Source organism: Cannabis sativa, chromosome 7 (genome assembly GCF_029168945.1).
Source record: "Cannabis sativa cultivar Pink pepper isolate KNU-18-1 chromosome 7, ASM2916894v1, whole genome shotgun sequence".
In the NCBI taxonomy this organism is placed as follows: domain Eukaryota; kingdom Viridiplantae; phylum Streptophyta; class Magnoliopsida; order Rosales; family Cannabaceae; genus Cannabis; species Cannabis sativa.
In genome coordinates this window covers 3,328,359-3,351,072 of record NC_083607.1, presented here as the reverse complement: position 1 = coordinate 3,351,072, position 22,714 = coordinate 3,328,359, and the positions used below count along the sequence as shown (strand labels likewise).

Sequence of the window (22,714 nt, the reverse complement as noted above, 5' to 3'; positions counted from 1 at the left end):
CACTCAAAATGATTTTTAAACAATGTGAAACTATTTTTAAAATACTTATCATCATACTTTAAGATTTATAGATTTATGTAAATTTTTGTACTTTTCTTTATATAAATATATAAATTTCAAAATTGTAAAGTAATATTAAATAAATGAATATGATCTAGTACAGTTACTCTAAATTAAATTTAAATTTTAGATTTAAAACTATAATTGTTTTATTTTTGTAATATAGTATTATATTTCATGTGAAATTATTTACATTATTACATATATATATATATATCAACTAAAAGTAAAATGAAGATTAATTATTAACTTAATAAACAGAGATTTGTGAAACTCGTGATATAATAAAGGTAGCATGCTTTCCATATATCATATTGTTTTGCATTTTTTTTTCTTTTTTGCGATGAGATTTTGAACTCTTCTTAGGGTAGTGAAGTTAATAAGATTGTTTGGTGTAAGAATGACAATTCAGGTCATAATAATACGACGGGAACTTAGTTTAGAAAGTGCCAAATGCACCAAAAAGAGAAATCTCAGCTCAAAATAAGACTAATCAAGGACAATTCATTATGAAGGCAATTGCCATATTACAAAGTAGAGAAAGAAGGATAGATGGCACAAGACCTACATATTGGGACCGCACTACTAGAGAATCATACAAAAGTATAACATAATTGTAGTGGTGCGTGCCCTTGTACCAAAGCTTTAACAGAATGATTAACAGCCTAAATTATGAGGTTTAATTATTTCTTAATTAACACCATCCCTCAAGCAAAAGAGTGAGGAAGTCACACCGAGCTTGTGAACCGAGAATTGGAATCGAGAGTGAGAAAGTTATTTTTTAAAACAGTCTACAACTTGGTCATGAGAGGGTATGTATTTGAGATCATCTGCTTTTGAATCACCTTGTCTCGAACATAATGTATGCCCAGTTCTATATGCTTAGTCCTAGCACGATAGACTGGATTTGTGCGTTCACTCATGTTATGACACCACACTATGGGAGTAGAAGGCAGAGGAAACTTGATTTCTTTGAGCAAAGATTTTATCCAAAAAAAATTTTGAAGTGACATGAGCAAGAGCTCTGTACTTAGATTGTGCTTGATCTGGAAACAACAGATTGCTTTTTGGAAGACTATGAGATGAGTGTATCTCCAAAATACACACAGTATCCACCTATGGATTTTTCGTCATCAAGGCAGCAGATCTAATATGCATCCGAGTAGCCTACAATGCCAAGTCGATCATAGTGTTGGATGTGAATTCCATAATGTATCGTTCCTTTCAAATATCTTAACACCCTCTTAGCTGGACTCATGTGAACTGTTGTTGGAGCTTTGAGGAATTGACTCAATTAGTTCACTGCAAAGGCTACATCTGGCCTTATATGAGTGAGATATTGCATAGCTCTTTTAATGCTCATATAGTTTGAAGGATTTTCAAGCACAATGCCATTATCAAAAGATAGAGGTTTTCGTCCAACCATAGGAGTAGGATAGGATTTGATATTCTTCATGCTAAGCTTAAGAAGGAGATCAATTATGTACTTTCGTTGAGATAAGTACATTCATGTGGAGTCTCTGTAGACATCTATTTCCAAGAAATAGTTCAACACTCCCAAGTCTTTGAGTGAAAACTTCCTGTTCAGCTTGCTGATGAATTTATTGAGTTCTGTGGAGTTGTTTCATGTGATCACTATGTCATCCACATAAATAAGAGCCATTATCACACATTATGTTGTCTTGAGTATAAAGAATGAGGTATCTCCCTTGGTATTTTGGAAGTTCCATTTGAAAAGATTTTTTTCAACTTGTCAACCCAGGAACATGGTGCCTGCTTCAAACCATGGAGTGATTTGTCTAATTTACAAACAAAATCAGGTCTGTCTTTGTCTTCAAAGCCTTGTGGTTGAGACATGTATACTACTTCCTCAAGCTTTCCATTGAGAAAGACATTGTGTATATCTAATTTCCTCACTATCTAGTTCTTTGATACTACAATTGTTAACAGAATTTGAATAATGTAAGCTTTAATTACTGGATTGAAAGTTTCTCTAAAATCAAGCACTGGTCTCTAATGGAACCATTTTGCCACTAGCCGAGCCTTATAACTTTAGAAGCTTCCATCAATATTGTACTTGATTTTAAGCACCCACTTGTTCCCAACTACATTGTAATCTAGTGAGGGTGGAACAAGTGTCCATGTTTTGTTTCTCACCTGAGCCTTAAATTCATCTGTCATTGTAATATTCCAGTCTATGTGTCTCAAGGCTTCCTCCACTGTGCTTGGCTCTTCTTGAACGACTCTCCACTGAGCTTTACTGAGGTAGACTTTGGGTTTAAAAATGTCTGCTTTAGATCTGGTTACAATGGGATGAGATGGTCTTAGAGTTGTGTGAGCTGGTGCAGAACTTGGTGAATCTAAAGGAAGTTCAAGAGTGTCTTGTGAATCTTGAACCCTGAAGTTTGACACATCAGTAGCATTGAAATCTAAATAAAAAAATAAGTTTAGAAATGTCTACCTGATCCTATGGTGTTGAACCTAGTGAGATAGCTGATGGTGCTGTTGGAGTGGCTTTTGAAGTGCTTGTACTTGATGTGCTTTCTGAGTGAAGAGTATATGCGGAATTTGAAAAGTTAGTGACATTGGAAATATTTTGAAAAATTGGAAGTGAAAACCAAGTGTTAGAGGTATCAATGGATACATTTTGTTCCTTTTGATGAATGTTGAGGAAACCAGACTTGAAGGGAATTTTTTTTTCATTAAAATCTATATTCCTGGATATGTAGAGGCTCCCTGTAGAACTCAAACACCTGTATCCCTTAAGAGATTCACTGTAGCTTAGGTTATAACACACTTGGTTGAGTAAAATTGAAACTTGTGCCTTTGATAAGGTTGTAGACAAGGATAACAAGCCATACCAAAGGTTTTTAAGAATTCATAGTCTGATGTCGTAGATAATTAACAAAACTTCAAAAAAGGTGTTTTGCCATTGAGTATAGGTGTTGGAAGCCGATTAATGAGGTACACAAATGCTTGGAAAGCATCCACCCAATACTTGAGTGACTTGTTATCTTGAGCTAGGAGTGTGAGTCCCATTTCAACAATGTGTTTGTGCTTCCTTTCTGCACGACCTTTTTGTGCAGAAGTATGAGGACAAGGATGGTTAAAATCTATGCCACTTTCATTGACTACCTGAGTGAAGGATAGATATTCACCTCCCCAATGAATTCTTAGGCTTTTAATTTTTCTTTCAAATTGATTTTTCACAAGAGCTTTGAATTGTGTAAATGTAGGCAAAGCATATGCTTTTATTTTCAAAGGGTAAATCCAAGTGTATGTGTTGTGATCATCAATCAAGTGAATATAAAATCTAAATTTTATGTTTGACATAATAGGGGAGGGACCTTAAATATCTATATAGATTAAATCAAGTGGTGCTTTAACTCTAATATTAGATAGTTTGAAGTTAAGGAGTGAGATTTTACATATTGACAAGCTTCACAAAATTTGTGCTGTTCATTCACTGAAAGTTTTACATGAGCATTGTGTAACACTTCAGTTAAAATTTTAGATGATGGGTGGCCAAGCCTCCTATGCCACACATCTTTTAGGGAAATACAAGATTAAACAAATAAAGGAGTACTAGACTCAGCTACATCAAAAAAAAAAAAATAAATAAAATAAAACTAGACAATAAAAAAGAACCGTCATTGAATTGTGAATGACTTGGTGAGGCTGAAAACACACTGGGATTTATGTTGGAAACTTTGGAAGCTTTGTTGTGGATTGTGTTTGGACATTGGAGTTGGTACACCATCCTTAAGCCTCCCCTGCAACACTACCTGTTTCGTTGCCATGTCCTTCACAAAACACAAATTAGCATAGAATTCCACAAAAACTTTATTGTCAGATGTTAATTTGGATACACTGATTAAATTCTTAGTGATTTGAGGAACATGCAACATGTCTTTTAAGATCAGTGATTTACCATTTTTAAATTCCAACTTCCAGTTCCTATATGGGAAATTAGCAACTGATTACCATTACCAACAATTAATTTTTCATTACCTCCATGGTTGTTTTTAAGCCATGTTGTCAGCATCTTTAGTGTTGTGATTACCATTACTTCACTATCTGCATACCATCCCTCTGTTGGGGTTTATTCCTTGAAAAGCCTATAAAGATATTTCTGATTATTAATTAATAAGAGTTGAACATTTTGATATATGCTTGAATGTTAAATTATTAATATTCATTATTGGATAATTTATATAAATATCAAAAAATTCTTTATTCATATATGAGGATGTGACTTGTAGATGTACAGAGAACTAAGATCACTTAACTATGAATAAAATAATCAGTAACATATTAAGATTTTGGAATCTTTAATCAATAGTTGCTAGTACGGTTCATTGATGCCCATTCTTCGGTGCAAGTAATCTTGGTTCGGATTACTGATGTAGTATGACATTTAAGTGAAGGTGTTGTATATAATAGAGATTATATATGACAATGACCGATATGAATAAATCTGTATTTATCAAACATGTTATTTACTATAAAGACTTAATTCATATCATAACAATAATCAATAGTAGATCAGCCTAAATCCTGAGTAATCATGAACTCTTGTTCATGTTATTAGTTTTTTGATTCACTCGTTAAAGTTTCTCAGAGAAAATAATTCTTACAACTTTTATTTTAAGAATCTAATAATGTGGATGGCTGGGAACATGATCTACAATAATAAAATCTTGACTTTCCTAACGGATCAAATATTAGTTCTCTTTATGTGTTAATTCTAAAACTGGAAAGTTGCACGTAAATTTAGATGGAATTCAAATTATACTTCCACTAGTTAATTAATAGTAAGAAAGGATAAAAAAGTAATTAGAAGGGTAAAACAGTAATTTGACCAAAACTAATTATGAACCAACACAAGGAGCGCTAATTATTGAAATTTGATTATATCAATGGACACTGCAGTAAAACTCAGTAAATATAATTCTATAATTACTAAGAATTCAATTCCATATTTATAGTGAAGTAATCATGGAATTAATAAACAAAATTATTTGGTTGATGAGACTCAATAAATAATCTAGTTTATTGGAGCTTAGAATTATAGGCCTATGGTTCCCAAATGGCCACCTTGAAACACTATATATCAAGGGTAGAGATAAAGAGTTGTAAATATTATTTGGAAAAATCTATTGTGAATTGGTAAAATGGTGTAATAAATAAATTATTTTTCAAGTTAATTAAATAGGTAAAAGATAAAGGTTGTTGAGATAAAATTTGTCAAGACAAGATTTGTTGATATAAAAGTTATCATGACAAAAGATATCATCATTGTCTTAATTCAAACAAGATAGGTGCCTACCCTATAGTAGGGTGTCCTTATTGGTTTTATCTTTATGGGTTAATTAATTCAATTAGATATATATTTCAATTTGAAAAGTGGTTAAACATATTTCAAGTTGGTTGAGATATTCCCTCACCTGAAATATCAGTAACCAAATTTGGTTATAGATATTTATTTGAATAATTAAATATGATTTAATTGAAGGGAAATTAACTACTATAAATAGGAACCTATTTTGAGAAATCAATAGATGATTTTTCACTGCTATTTTTAAAATACAGAGAAGAAAAGAAAAATTGTTTTTCTCTCTCAATTAATTCTTGCTCATTTGTTGAGAATTAATCAAGAATAAATTATACACTTTATCCTAATAGCCCATACTATCCTTGTGTGTGGTAGATCGATTTGGAAGAATATGGTGTAAATTTTTGATCAACCAAAAGAATAAAACTTACGAGAAGTTTCGAGGATACCTTGATAGTCATCAAGAGATATATATTCTTTCCTTGTAATTTATGTTTTGATTTAATGTATACATATCTCAAGATTTATTGTGGCTATTTTGCAATGATAATCAGATATACAAAATCTTTCGTTGCGTACCTGATTTAGTATCATAAAACTAACATCATCACGATCAACAACTTCTGGTGTAGCTACATAGGCTGTTGGATCTTTCTTTCTTGACCTCCTCCATTGTTTAGTGTGGTTCCCATGAAAGCTATCAGCATACCTATTGTAGCAATAAGCTACTGAATGGCCATATTTACCACAGACCTGGCATGTTGGCCTTGCATTTTTACCACCATTCCTGACCCGACCACGATTGTTGTTTCTGTTAGGGTTTTTGTCCTAAAAAGCCTGAAAAAATATTTTTATTTATAAAGAAAAGTTGAACATTTTCATATTTGCTTGAATGTTAAATTATTAATATTTATTATTGAATAATTTTTATATAAATATCAAAAACACATTATTCATATATGAGATTGTGACTTGTATTGTGCGGAGAATTATGATCACTTAGCCATGAATAAAACAGTCACTACCATATTAAAGTTATGGAATCTTTAATCAACGGTTGCTAGTACAGTTTACTGATGCTCGTCATTCGGTGCAAGGAATCTCGATTCAAATTGCTGATATAGTATGACATCTAAGTGAAGGTGTTGTATATAATAGATATTATATATGACATAGACCGACATGTAATAAAGGATGATCAATAGTAGATCGCTCTTAATCCTGAGTAATCATGAACTTCTGTTCATATTATTAGTTTCTTTGGATGGCTAGGAACATGATCTACAATTATGGAATCTTGACTTTCTTAACGGATTGAATGTTTCCCTTTAAGTGTTAATTCTGGAACTGAAAAGTTTTGCACAAATTTAAATTGGATCTAAATTATACTTTCAAAATAGTAATTGTTTATTTTCAAATTTATTATTTAAATAAATAGGAGAAAAGACAAAGTGTTGTTAGGACAAAGACACCACCACTGTCTGGGTAAGACAATGGTGGCGCCACATTCATTGTATTAAGACACAGTGATAGGCACCTATTAGATAAGGTGAACCCCACTGAATTTATTTTTAGATTAATTAATTAATTCAAAAGAAAAATATCTATATGAATTTGAAAAGTAGTTACAAATATTTATGTTGGTTGAAATATTCCATCAAAGTAGTTGAGAGATTCTCTCTAAGTGGTTGAGATATTCTCTCAAGTGGTTAAGAGATTTTCTCAATCGATTATTAAATATTTAGTTTAAACTAAATATTTAAATTCAAAATAAATGTCTATAACAGAATCAGTTATAAATATTTATTTAAATAATTAAATATTATTATTTTAATATTTGAAATATAAATATTTATTTTAATAAAATCTTTATTATAATTATTTTATGAATTTTATTATTATATCGATATAATCTTAAATCTATATATACGTATAATTTTGAAAACCTAAATAAGTTAGTCAATCATCAAAAGATAACACCCCAAGAATATATGTTGAGATTAAACCAAGTACATAATATACAATATATCATATTAGCTCACACTAATCCTTGTGTGTGGTGGAAGATCTAGAAGATCATGGTGTGAGTTCTCCATCACTATTTTAAGGATACAAACAAAAAAAAAATTCAAGGATACTCTGATACGCTTCAAGAAGTAAATAATTATTTTTATCTTTTTATTTCAAATTTAATATATATACATGTAGAGATCTGGCTGCAGATTGATATCCAATTTTGCATCAAAGCTGAGTAGAGTTTCTTGTAGTTCTTGCTAGGTAAATGGTGTTAGATTGTTCTTTTTTATAATCAATGAGACAGTGGTGATGTATTCCACATCCAAACCACTCAGTACATTTAATACTAAATGAGATTTTGGATATGGATCTCCAGCTAATGCAAGTTGATCTCACCAAGAACTTTTTAGTCTCAGATATTTAGCCATTGGAGTTGTTCCTTTTTGAATTTTTTGAAGCATGGTTCGAAGATCATCCATCTTTACCTTTGTGTGAACACCATACAAGATTCCAGAGCAGTACTCCACAGAGCTCTGGCTGTAGTACATTCCATCACTTCGATGGCTACGATTTCTATCATTGATGAAACCATCAAGTCTGTGACCTCGTATAATGGTAGATACAATTGTTTTCCGTATAGAGTAGTTGTTGCTATCGAGCTTTAAGGCGAATGGTTGTGACAAAGTATTACCAAATGGAGAGCTAGTAAAACCTCCTGATTCACTTGAAGAACCCATCTGAGAGATTCCATTGAAGAGCTGTGGCGAGTTAGTTTGGTGGACTACTTGTTTCTGATTCATCTCTTGGTCATTAACAACTCTTGTGCTTACTTCAGGAGGTGTTAAGTGGTGACTGGTCCCTAACATAATAGCGTGAACTTTTTATACTCTGATACCAAGTTTGAAAAGTGCCAAATGCACCAAAAAGAGAAATTTCAACTCAAAATGAGACTGAGCAAAGACAATTCATTTTAAAGGCAATTGCTACATTAATATAAAGTAAAGAAAGAAGGACAGGTGACACAAAGCCTACATATTGGCATGCACCACACTATTAGAGAACCATACAAAAGCATAACAAAATTGTAATGGTGTGTGCACCTATACTAAAGTTTTATCAGAATGATTAGCAGCCTAAATTATGAAGTTTAATTATTTTATAACAAGCTTAAACAAAATTACTGTTGATTAGTGCTACATATAAGAAATAGGTACGAGTTGAAATCGAACCAAAATATATGATCACACATGTATTAATTTTTAGATTGACTTAGTGTTGACTAATTAGAATCACTTATTTGCATGACATAAATATTTATGAATATAAATATAACACAATAACACAAATTGTTAATTAATATTAAGATCTAAATTAATAGAGCCATAAATTCCACTTCTTTATTTTAATTTGATGAATGTGTGTCTAGTATTATTCTTTATTATTTATATTTTGAGAAGGGATACGTACGTACGCGTTGATTAAATATGAATTAGTTTCTTGAGAATTATATAAATATATTTATATATGGACCATCATTTATTTTTGACCATGTATATTATGTCCCATTAATTATTTAGACCATGTACGTACCAAAAAAGAGATAAATTTTGATATTTGTGGTACTTATATATAATAATGTTAATAATTTATTGTACTAAAAATATCTTGTGGCCTTATTTCATTACGTACACATGAATTATATATAATTATATTAAATGTAGCTCTAGCAAAATCGTGAGTACTGTGTTGGTCGACACATCAAAAATTTGATATATATATAGGGTTATGATTTTGTCCCGTAAATAATTATACTTTCACGAAATGCATTCTGTAATGTACGGCAGCCGTCAGATGATGGACTTATTTGATTTGACGGTTGAGATTGATCTAGGGGTAATTAGGGTTAAAAAGTAGAAACGTACCCTGACACTCATTTAATGTACCCCAAGACCTATCTAATGTACCACAGAATACATTCCGTGAAAGTACATCATGGGATAAAATCGTGTCCCTATATATATAGAATATTTATTTTATATTAACAGAATTTTTAATTTAAGGTTGTTTATTTTCAGTTATCTTTTAATATTTTGTTGAGCAAAGTATACTTTTATAATTTTAAAATTTTATAAGAATACGTTTGCAATTAAAAATTTTAAACTGTAAAATTATAAATAAAATATAAGAAAAAGAGTATTTTTTAAAATTTCCCTAAATAATATATATGTAAGTCAAAAAAAAAAAATTAAATAATATATGCTGAAGTGTAATAATAATAATAATAATAATAATAATAATAATATGCAAAATGTTCCATCTAATCTAGCTAGATGCAGTGATGGGGTATAGAAGTCGGTATGAAATAATTATTTATTTATTTTTTTTTTTTTGAGGGAACGGTATGAAATAATTATAATATCTATTATGTAAGAGAATTGCATGCATGTGGTCCAAATTAAATTAAATTATATGTAAATTGAGTTTTTTCATGAGTTAATATAGATATTTATGTATATATATTTATATAAATGAGAGTGTGTACATGCATGCATGCAATCCAATATAAGAATAATAATAATAATAATAATAATAATAATAATAATAATAATAATAATAATAATAATAATAATAAGTTTAGCTAGGTTAGGAGAATGTCCAAATTAACTCCAAACCCTTATATATATAATGTATATCTTTATATATTAAAAGTGCCTATCTAACGGCAAGAATTTAACATTCTTGGTTTAACAGAATATACTTAAAAATAAAAGAATATTCTGTTAAATTTAACGATTAGGTTTGATCTCCCGTTAAAAAATAAACCCAATAATTAAACCCAAAAAATTAAACAATCTTTTAAATATTAATAATCTCTTTTTAAATTAAAAAAATCATCTTAGCCACATATCTCTCTAACAAACCTATCTTGGGAGAATATTAATAATTTTTTTATTTATTTTTTAAAAAAGAAAAATATAGATAAAATATCTAGAAAAGATAATATAAAAGAAGATTGATTGTGTTGGCTTAGAGATTTTTGGGCTTGGGCTTAAAAAAATAATTAAAAAAAAAAAGATGAAATGGGCTGTAATTAGTATTTACCTTATATGTTTGTGCTTATTTTTAGTTTTATTTTTAATTTTACCACCAAGAGGAGAAGGTTGAAAAATATTAGAATATGAAAATATTATTGGTGCTTATTAGTAATTTGCAAAGAATGTGAAAGTCTATAAATATGTAGTTGTGTAGCTATTATTAGATATGAAATGAGATAATAGAACTTTTTTCAATTAGAAGATTAATGTACATTTTACTATTAATAACATACATTATTATAACACAACTATGTTTTACTTACTAAATATACTAACACATATTTTATTTTTATAAAACAAATTGTTCAAATAATTATACTATTTTAATTATTAATTAAAATAAAAAACTAAAATATTAAATAAAACTAACACTACGTGGCTTGGCACGTAACAATCACCTAGTATATATATATAGATATATGTGTGTGTGCACGAGGGGCTTGTTGGATCCCATCCAACTGGTGAACTCATGATTAAATGCTTACCTAATTCATTAAATGTTTTTTCCAAAAGAAAAATGCTTGCCTAAATGTTTATATTGCATCCATGCATGCATTGATATTATTATGGCTATTAATCAAGATTTTTATTCCAAACTCTATATGATATTGTCTTTAAGATTATTTTGTCCTTAAAAATTCTTTTAAACTATTTATAATACTGATGTTTAATGCTGATGTGGTTGATGTATCATAAAATTAAAGCACCACATGTATATATAATTCAAATAAAAACTAATTTCAAATTTAAAAAATTAATTTTCTTATTAACAATTAATAATATCATAAAATTACTTTATTTTTTTTATTCATAGTTAATAAGAAAATAAATTTTTAAAATTTAAATTTTACTTTATAGAAATGACACATTAGCTACATCAGCATTTTGTTAGACACATAGAATAAAACTCAACAAAAGTCCTATCTTTCAGTATTGTGAATAGTTTATGAAAAAATTTTAACAAACATATAATAATTCAACAAAAATGATGGTATAATTTTATTTTATTTTTGTTACAAAGTGGCTTTTTGAAGAAAAATAATTGGGAACCCAAACCTGAATGAAAGCCCGAACTCGCCCCCTAGTTAAATCTACCCGAGTAAAACCCGTACCAGAAACTTGCTAAACTCGGTGCTATAACGAGTGGGTTTTGTATGTGATTTCCTACAACTTAAATTTTAGAGTAATAATAAAATGTGTAAAACTCTGCTCGAAGATTTTGTGAGCCAGAGTACTTGATTTATAGAGAAAAGGTTTTACACTTGGCCAATGACCATTGTATAGCTGTTACATTTTGAATTGTACAGCAGAGAGAATATCCTAACAATAAAATGCAATCATTACATAGAAAAGGTCTAACGGTATTTGTGAATTTGATGTAGGACCACAATCAAGAAATGATTCCCTGCTGCTGGTGCACACTGCTGGTGTAGGCTGCTGGTGCAGGAGTTCACTGGTGCAATATACTTATTTCTTAACATCGTCCCTCAAACTGAAGGGAGATGTTCTCACGGCAAGTTTGTCAACTAGAAATCTGAATCGTGAGTGTGACAGACCTTTGGTGAAACAGTTAGCCACTTGGTCATGAGATGGAATGTAACGAACCTCAAGTTCTTTCTTCAGCACTTTGTCTCGAACATAATGTACATCGATTTCTATATGTTTCGTGCGTGCATGAAAGATGGGATTGGATGCTAATGCACTGACACTCAAGTTGTCACACCAGGTTATTGAAGGAAGCATCAGTGGCACTCCAAGTTCTTTCAGAAGTGATTCAATCAAGGAGATTTCAGATGCAACATGTGCAAGCGCACGATACTCTAACTCGGTACTCGATCTTGAGACGACGACTTGCTTTTTTAAGGACCATGATACAAGTGTTTCTCCAAGGTATACACAGTAACCTGCAACTGATCTACGATCATCAGGACACGAGGCCCAATTAGCATCAGAGAAACCACTTATGTTCAGTTTGTTACAGCAGCTGATATGAAGACCTTGTGTTTTTGTTCCTTGCAAATATCTCAGTACCCTCTTCACACCACTCCAATGTGTGCTTGTAGGAGCTTGTAAAAACTGGCTTAGCTTGTTTACGGCATAGGCAATATCGGGTCTTGTGTGACAAAGATACTGCAATGCACCTACTGTACTCCTGTAAGCCGTGGGATTATGCATAGCTTCACCATCATTAATTGACATAGGTTTCCCAGGTGTGATTGGTGTAGGACACGGCTTCAAGGTGATCATGTTGGTTCTCCTCAAAATGTCCTCAATGTATTTTGTTTGTGTAAGATAAAGCCCTGTGTTGTCTCGAAAAACCTCTATTCCGAGAAAATGATGTAATGGACCAAGGTCCTTGAGAGTGAAATGCTTGTTTAGATTATCAGTAAAGCTCTTCATTTTGTTTGAATTGTTTCCTGTCACAATGATATCATCCACATATATAAGAACTAAAATGATAATCTGTTCAGACTTGTAGAAAAATAAAGAGGTGTCGGCTTTAGAGTTCTGAAATTGCCAACTTAGTAAGGTCTGTTTGAGTCTATCAAACCAAGCTCGGGGAGCTTGTTTTAACCCGTAAAGTGACTTGTTCAACTTACACATAATTTTCCTTCCCTGGTTCCTCAAAACCTGGTGGTTGCACCATGAAAACATCCTCCTCAAGGACTCCGTTAAGAAAGGCATTATTAATGTCTAACTGTCGAATATCCCAACCCCGTGAAGTAGCAAGAGTTAGCACAATTCTGACAGTAGATGCCTTAATTACAGGGCTAAAAGTTTCACCATAATCAATACCAGGTCTTTGATGAAAACCCTTAGCAACCAAGCGAGCTTTAAAGCGTTGAAAACTACCATCAGCATTCCATTTAATTCGATATACCCACTTGTTACCAACAAGATTTTGTAGCAGAGAAGGAGGGACAAGGATCCATGTATTATTGGCTTTTAAGGCAGCTATTTCACTGTCCATAGTTGCAGACCAGCCAGGGTGTCGAAAAGCTTCTTCAAGGTTGAGAGGTTCGGTTAAATCTGGCATTTTAGTGCTGCTGAAAAATGTCTTAGGCTTGAAAATTCCTGATTTGGCTGTAGTGATCATGGGGTGAGAGATGGGTAAAGGTTTGTCTAGTGATGTATAAGATGGTGAGGTATCGGGTTGGTCTTCTTCATGGCCAGAGGCAAAATCAAGTAATTCATTAGTGGCAGGAAGAATGGTTTCTTCATGACCTGAACTATGAGGAGACACAACATTTGGAGAATGATAAGAGTGAGATGAGTGAGTTGATACCTGGGGAGAACCATGAGCAGAAGGAGAGTCCATATCAGGGAGTGCTGTTGAGTTGGCAGAATGGTGAGAAGATGATGGAGTTGGAGCTGTTTGAGGAGACACAAAGGGTAAGGCAGACCATGTTGAACTGTGTACAACTACAGGTTGTGGAGTTTTGTAGTTGTTAAGAAAACCTGTGTGAAAAGGAAATTCCAATTCATTAATAACAACATTCCTAGAGATGTAGATTCTACCATTTGAGCTTAAACATTTGTATCCTTTGTGGGAATCACTATATCCCAAATTGACACACTTCAAGGAATGGAATTGAAATTTATGTGACTGGTATGGCCTTATGCAAGGGAAACACGCTAAACCAAAGGTTTTTAAGAAGTTGTAATCAGGTTGTTTTCCATATATGACTTCATAGGGTGATTTGTTACCAAGTACAGCTGTAGGCAATCTATTAATTAGATACACAGCTGTAGTAAAAGCATCACACCAGTATTTTAAAGGCATTCCAGCTTGAGCCAAGAGGGTAAGACCCATTTCAACGATATGGCGATGCTTCCTCTCAGCTCTCCCATTTTGGGGAGAAGTGTGAGGACAAGGATGATTAAACTCAATACCTTGGGAGCGAACCAGAGAGACAAAAGGCTGATATTCACCACCACTATCAGACCTTAGACTCTTAATTTTTCTCTCGAATTTATTTTCAACCAAGGCTTTAAAATGAACAAATGCATCAAGTGCATCGGACTTGAATTTCAGAGGATACAGCCACGTGAAACGGCTGTGATCATCTAAAAAATGAATGTAAAACCTGTGATTAACATTTGAAGAGATGGGAGCCGGACCCCACAAATCAGTGTGTATGGGGTCCAAGACAGATTTAGCACGATTTTGAGACAATTTATATGGCAGAGAGTGAGCTTTTCCAAATTGGCAAGCATCACAGAAACTTTGCATTTTATTCTTGGAAAGTTTTACATTAGTTGACTCTAAAACTTGATTTAAAACTCGAGATGATGGATGGCCTAACCTCCTATGCCAAACATCAATTTTGGAAAGAAAGGACTTATCAGATTGTGACTGATTAACATGTTTCTCAGCCACATCTGTTACATTAGACAGAAGACACAAATTAGACACACTACTAGCAGACTTGGATTTGGTAAAACCTAACTCATCTGATTGACCTTGTGGTTGAATTAGTTGATATAGCCCATCTCTAAGCACTCCTTGAAGAAGAACCCTCCTTGTTTGCTTGTCCTTCACCAAACAATAATTGGAATAAAACTCAATTAGTATATCATTATCTGTGGTAAGTTTAGATACACTAATTAGGTTTTTGGCAATTTGTGGGACATGTAACATTTCTTTCAGCAATAAGACATCACCAGATTTAGTATGTAAGTAACCACTACCAATATGAGCAATTTTGAGCTTGTTACCATTGCCCACAGTGACAGAATCCTTACCACCATAGTCTTGTTTCTGGTTTAGATTTGAAGCCTCGGAGGTGATGTGGTTGCTTGCACCACTATCCGCGAACCAAGCATCACTGTCCACGATTTCAGGAGTGGTAAGAAATGCATTGTGGTTGTTGCTGCTTCCTGGTTTGTTGTTTCCTTGAGCATTTGGATCGGTTCCCATGAAGTTTTCATCAAATCTGTTATAGCAAACAGCCGCGGAGTGCCCGTATTTGCCACAAACTTGGCAAGTGGGTCGTGGTCCACTAGATCTTCCTCTTCCTCTAGTTCTTCCAGTGTTTCCACGATTTCCCGAGAACCTACCACCTCCTCCATAGCTTTGATTCTGAGAGTGATAACCACCACGGCCTCTACCAGCAAAGGAAGTGTTTCCAGAGTTTCCTTTAGAGGCCATGTTAGCTTGGGGAGGTGTGTGTGCTGCTTTGGTTCCAGTAGAGAGAGTTTGAAGCCTCTCAATCTTGCTACCAAAGCTAAGCAAGATATCTTGCAGCTCTTGCCAAGTGGTACTGGTTCTGGCCTCGATTTGGACAACGATTGACAAATATTCAGCATCTAAACCTGAAAGAACATTAGCAACAAGGTGAGTTTCAGGATATGGATCTCCGGCAAGGGCTAAGATATCTGCCCAGTTTTTCTTTGGTCTGAGGTATTCTCCCATTGGTGTTGATCCCTTCCTGACAGTTTGGATCAAAGTCCTTGTATCATCCATCTTGGACTTAGAGTAGGCTCCATATAGACTTTCTAGAGCATACCACAGTTCAGCAGCTGAAGCGGATCCCATTACTTCAGTCGCTATGCCTTCGGTCATCGAACTGTACAACCATCCCATGAGCAACTGATCGTTGATGATCCAGTTTTCGAACTCAGGGTTAGTCTGAACTTCACTCTTCGTCACTTCTCCGTCTGTAGCCGTCTCGACTGTAATGAACTCAAGGGGGCAGGTTTGGTCTTTGATAAGGTGACCATGGAGTCTATGTCCTCGGACAATGGTGGAGACCATGGTCTTCCACAGGGTATAATTATTTCGGTCTAGTTTTAGTGAGAAGGGCTGATTTAGGGTGGTAATGAGAGGTTGGGTGACTCGAGAGGCAGAGGCATCAGTATTTGTGCCGAATACTGCAGAGGCATTTCCAGTGCTTGCAGCAGGAGCAGGGGAGTTGTAGCCATGGCGAGGGCCTTAGTGGCTCTGATACCAACTTAAATTTTAGAGTAATAATAAAATGTGTAAAACTTTGCTCGAAGATTTTGTGAGCCAGAGTACTTGATTTATAGAGAAAAGGTTTTACACTTGGCCAATGACCATTGTACAGCTGTTACATTTTGAATTGTACAGCTGAGAGAATATCCTAACAATAAAATCCAATCATTACATAGAAAAGGTCTAACAGTATTTGTGAATTTGATGCAGGACCACAATCAAGAAATGATTCCCTGCTGCTGGTGCACACTGCTGGTGTAGGAGTTCACTGGTGCAATATACTTATTTCTTAACACTACACCCGATACTTGGAAACCCGAACTCGATTAAACCTGCACAATGTGCAACCCTAGTATATATATGAAACAGTACTAACTGGATTATGTTATCTTGATAATGTAATTTTCCAAATCTTGCATATTAATTATCCTAAACAATACTATAATCGTCTTAAAAAAACGACCTAGTTCACAATTCAACCCTAAAATATACTATAAACTCTTTCCATTTTATTTTCTACTACAATATATATATATATATTATATACTATATATGCCGACGAGAGGATATGTAATTATGTATATAATTTGAAAAGGACAATTAAGACAATGTAGTTAAAAGGTCAATCTATAGCTTACTCCCATCCAGCTGCCCAGTACTGCTAGAGTAGGACCACATTATTAGAATGCTATATATAATTTTTCTCTTCTTTTATATATATATTTTAATAAATTATGAAATGTTTAAAATAATATCCTCCAATCAAATTACGACATCTCTTTATTAAAGATACGATCAGGATTAAAATTAAAAAAACGAGTCAAATATTCAGTTGTTTAATTTTTAAATTGTTTAATAAAAAAAAATTGTAGTATCACAAATTAACTTTAAGAACACTTATAGTATATTTATTTCATCCCCCCTCAGAAGATACAAGTTACAACAATAGAAACTGTTACAGCAAGCTCATTCAACATCGTAGTTTGAACACTCAACTATATATTGTATAAAATACATACACTACTAACAACTTCTTCACTGATCACAAAGAACTTGATGGCGAGTCGTCTAAGAATTACAACAAATAACCAACAAAATAAAATTATATCACATAGAGAAAACTAAAACACTCAAAGTCATGTTACAAAGATAAAATTAATAAAACACTCAAAACTAATCGCAGTAACAAAAATCGAATTATAGTAACAAAATACAACATCGACTCAAAAAAAAAAATCTCTAGGTCTGGCTGATATAGTAATTTACTTAATAAAGAATAAATATCTAGTAAAAAAGAAGTAATATATATATATATATATGTGTTGTCTTCTATTTCTTTCTTGTTTTTTTTTTCTCATTTTTGGAAGAGTTTGAAGAAGAATAAAAGGACAATTTATAATAATAAGAGGCTCTTTTCTCTGTATTTTCCAATAACAATGATATTGAATATGATCGATTACTTGAGGAATATTCCACTCGTAATTAGTATATAGGAACTTGTTCGTTGTCTCTTCTTGTACTAATTATTAATTAATGAGCAATTACATATTAATTAATATATATACTCCAAACTCCAAAACTTATATACAATATTAATGTGTGATCAATGAAAGAGACATATTATATTCTTTCTCTTAGTTACTTTTTTAGATCAAAATGATAAGTGAATGAACTTTTCCAACATTTTTGCATAGTTTATGCTGTTCTCGAATTCATCCACTGTTTATACAACTTAATTATATGCTAATTATATTATATAATTAAGGGTTTAATTAAATATGTTTTTATTGACATATACATGCATGCACTAATATAATTCACGTTTACAAAACAATTGTATTTAGCTTATTTTTTTATTATTATTTTATAATTTGCTTAATTTACAGTTAATATGACACAATTCAAGAATTCATACAAAAAATTATATATTTAAAAAGTGTAATTAATAACAAAATTCAAGATATAAATTTCAGCTATAATAATTTCAGTTAATTATATAATAGTTTGATAGCTAAAACTATCAAATTAATAGCTAGTAATGGGTTGGAGTTTGCTCTAAAATCTTCATACTTTGAATATATCAAACCGTATATTCTATATAAATATATATATATATATGATTATTAATTTTCTTGTGGGGCTTTGTATGTATATATAAGTATATTCTAGCAAAATCAAAATAGATCGAACTAGACCCAAATAATTATAATAAAGACATGACCATGTGAATACAATAATATATATTTTGTCAATAGGGATCAAACTAATGTCCAAAATATTCTTGATTTTCATGTTCTTTATTTTTTTTTTTTCTATTAAAAAATCTGTCCACGTTGAAGGAAATCAAAATAACATTAAAAATATTATATATATATATATATTTATAAAAAAAAATATGACCTCATATTTTCCTTCATTTTTCTCCCTATAAATACCTCCTCAAACCATGCACAAAAAAAAACACATCACCATACCCATTATTGCTTAGCCCTAGCTCTTCATTACTCTCTCTCATCACTTATATATACATATATATATACATATATGGCAAGTACTGAAATCTCAACAGCCAATGAGAAGATTTATGAGTCCTCATCAGACCTAATAATAGTCCAAAACAAGGCGACCGTAGAGAAACTCTACAAGGCCTTGTCTCAAGGGCTAGCCCTTGAGACAGTGGCAGATCTCGTGGCTACAGACCTCGAGTACTGGTTCCACGGCCCGCCACGTTGCCACCACATGATGCGGGTGCTAACAGGCGAGTCACAGGCCGACTCTGTGCCTTTTAGGTTTGAGCCGAGGAGCGTTACTCCTATTGGGGGCGCGTGTGTCATCGCCGAGGGATGGGAAGGAGCAAAGGCTTATTGGGTTCATGTTTGGACAGTCAAAGATGGTGTTATTACTCAGTTTAGAGAGTACTTTAACACGTGGCTTACCGTCAGTGATCTTCAGTCACCGGCGGTGAATGGATGGGATGTCTCCACCGGTCACCGGAGCTTGTCCACTGTTTGGCAGAGCATGCCTAGGGATCTCTTTCGCCGGTCTCTCCCTAGTCTTCTTCTTGCCATTTAGAATATGATTTTTATTAAGTTGTTTAATAATTATTGTTAATAATGATAATTAGTTATGTGGGGTTATAATTATAATGGATGATTGGGACAATTAATATAATGCAATGCATGAAAATTAATAAGTCCATAAAGCTAGCTGTTTATATCATTAAAAACAAGAAGAAGAAAAAAAAATGTAAAATTAAGAAAATAAATTAATATGATATATATGAAATGTTTTTTTTTTTAATATATTTGTGTAAAGCGAATTATACAAAGCTCTTTCAAAATACCAAATTTATATATTATGATTTATAACTAGTGTCATCTAAATATATATATATATAGGGATATGATTTTGTCCCGTGATGTACTTTCACGGAATGTATTCCGTGGTACATTAGATGGGTCTCATGGTACATTAAATGAGTGTTAAGGTACGTTTTTATTTTTTAACCCTAACTATCCCTAGATCAATCTCAGCCGTCAGATCAAATAACTTTCTCATCTGACGGCTGCCGTACATCACGGATTACAATCCGTGAAAGTACAATAACGGGACAAAATCATATCCCTATATATATATATATGTGTGATATTATAATATATTATATCTTGTAACTAGCTATAGTGATCATTTTTCATTTATTTTGTAAATTATAAATCTGATAAATGTCTTTTTTTTTTTTTGGATATATAATAAGAATCTAAGTAAACAAATGCAAAAGAATCACTTAATTAATTAGTCTTCTGGGTTTGGCAAATTAAGGTAGCTGACCTTAATTTTTTTTTTTTTCCTTGTACATTTTTTTTAAAAAAATAAATAATAAATAAATAAAGAGTTTTTTTTTTTCTTTTATGGAAAAACTAAAATTAGGTCCTACAGCAAAATAGTACACATCATATATCAATATTATTATAGCAGTCAAATATATATGTGTATTTATTATTATGGCAATAAAGCCATACAGATTATCTGTCACAATAAATAAATAAATAAATAATAAAGCCACACATACATATGTATAGCAATTATTATGAAATATGAATATTGTACATCTCTTATCTTATTTGTGGGGGATTGTAAAATATTCAATCTGGTCCAATTAGTTTAATTTAAGATGTAATCCACAATGTGTCGATATTCATATTTTTGTAAGGTTTGGGAAAACACATCACTATACCCATTATTTGTGTGGATGTGATATTGATTCACTTTCAAAAAATACTTGATCTAAATTAATCGACATTTATTTAATAATATAATATTTTTTTTAAAAAAAAATTAATATATATAATAAATATTGAAAAATATTAGAAAACTGATATACAATATTTATATATATATAAACTATATATGTATGTAAAACAATACTCTTTTTGGTTGCTAGGGTTTCTTTCTAACTCATTATCTTCCTCCAATTGAACTAGGGCTAGCCGACCTCCTTTGGCCTTGGCTGTGGCTCTAGTTGGATTTTGATTTGGGTGTCATAGTCATTTTAATAGAGCTCTCTGGTGTCTCTTGGGTGTGGGGTGGAGTCAGTTTAGTGTTGTAGGTGTGGCGGTTGCTCTGACGGTCGTCTAGAAATCGTGTTCCTCTGGTTGTTGAGCCATGGTTCGAGATATGGGGGTGCCTAGCCGTGAGATGGGGTTTATTTCTTGACCCGTCAGGCTAGTTCGAATCCCTTGGAGTTTATTTCTTGGCCCCATCGTGCTTTTTCGAATATATGCCCTAATATCCAAGGCACATTATATTTTTTCTAATCATTATGCTAACTTTTGCTAATTCAAGAATTTTACAATAAACATGTAATTAAATAAAAATTTGTAATAATTAAATTTTTATTAAAATAAACTGTGTATAAACATTTACAAACTAGGATCCCAGTTTCTAATTAAAAAAATACATATTTTCTATAATGTTCTGAAAGTGTCGTGTAACAACAAAATACAAATTACGCCAACTGATCTCCCATTAATCTCAACTTTCTAGGTCTAGGCGATTAGATATGTACAATCTTCATTAGAGCCTTCAAACCAACACTGATCAGATTCGCTTTCATATAACCTAGACATAGTGAAGTCACTGTGAGTCAACAGACTCAATAAGAAAATCATACATGATACAATCATATATCTAATCACTTACCATAAGTTTACCACTTGCATCTAACACATAAATTGAGATCCAAATATTCATACTTATAGTATGATTAACTATAATACCAACCTAATCCGAGTACGCTAGTCGTACTAATGTTGGTAGCATTAATTCATACTATTCAATACTACTTAACATACTAGATATGAGTATCTTGGTACAACTTTATGTACACACATATTGTTATCTCTAATATGTTAGCTACATGGCAATATCATGCATAACTTACACACATGTATATGTGCATCTAATTACTTTTTTTACTTCGAGTCCTGATTCAAGTGTACCAGTTAACCTAAGTGGAACTTTGCTCGACGATTGGAGGCCCTAAGTCACATTAGTAGTAAACTGGTAAATGTCTCGCTAAAATACTTTCTAAGACTAAAATACATAATTTTAAGTTTCCCCATCGATAAATAGAGTGACAATATCTTAAATATTTTATAAACACAAAAATCGAGGTACCCCCGGAACTACTCAACGGGGACAATGGAATTATAATTAGGTACCCAGTATTACAAGACCTACTAGAACAACTTGGTACCCAATTGCTACAGCACAGAGAGAGAGAGAGAGAGAGAGAGAGAGAGAGAGAGAGAGAGAGAGAGAGAGAGAGAGAGAGAGAGAGAGAGAGAGAGAGAATTTTCTAATTTCTTTCTCAATCCTTCGAGCAGGCTTTTTTTAGGTCCGTGAAGTCAGCACATTCTTCATGTTCTGTTTGGCTTTGGGACCAGCACAAGATTTGCTAGCCAAATAAAATATAGAGCTTCACAGAGGAACTCTATATAACTTAACTTCTCGACTTTCGCCTTCCCCCTAATTGGATCCAACAATCTTATTTTTTTGGTAAAGTGGGGTCATATTTTCATCCATGTTTAAGGCGTAGTAGAAGACGTTTAGGCTAATTCCACTCATGTCTGCATGGCTCCACGCTGGCCAGTATGTCCTAAATCTTTTTAACTGTGGATACAATATGCTCCTTCACCGCTGGAGACAAATTACGTTCCACTTTGATAACTTTGGTGGGTTCTGTTTCACTGA

The 22,714-nt window shown here is 32.5% G+C and overlaps 1 protein-coding gene across 1 annotated transcript; it reads left to right on the top strand.

The window, feature by feature from the left end:
* The first annotated feature begins 18,926 nt into the window (after window positions 1–18,926).
* On the top strand, window positions 18,927–19,605 carry LOC115697737 (wound-induced protein 1). The gene has a single exon (XM_030624850.2). The coding sequence runs from the start codon at window positions 19,007–19,009 to the stop codon at window positions 19,532–19,534; it is 528 nt and encodes a 175-aa protein (XP_030480710.1). The 5' UTR covers window positions 18,927–19,006; the 3' UTR covers window positions 19,535–19,605.
* Window positions 19,606–22,714: the final 3,109 nt, after the last annotated feature.

What these genes read in the sequence shown, in the direction of transcription:
- LOC115697737 (XM_030624850.2), top strand. Translation starts at nt 19,007, where the DNA reads ATGGCAAGTACTGAAATCTCAACAGCCAATGAGAAGATTTATGAGTCC.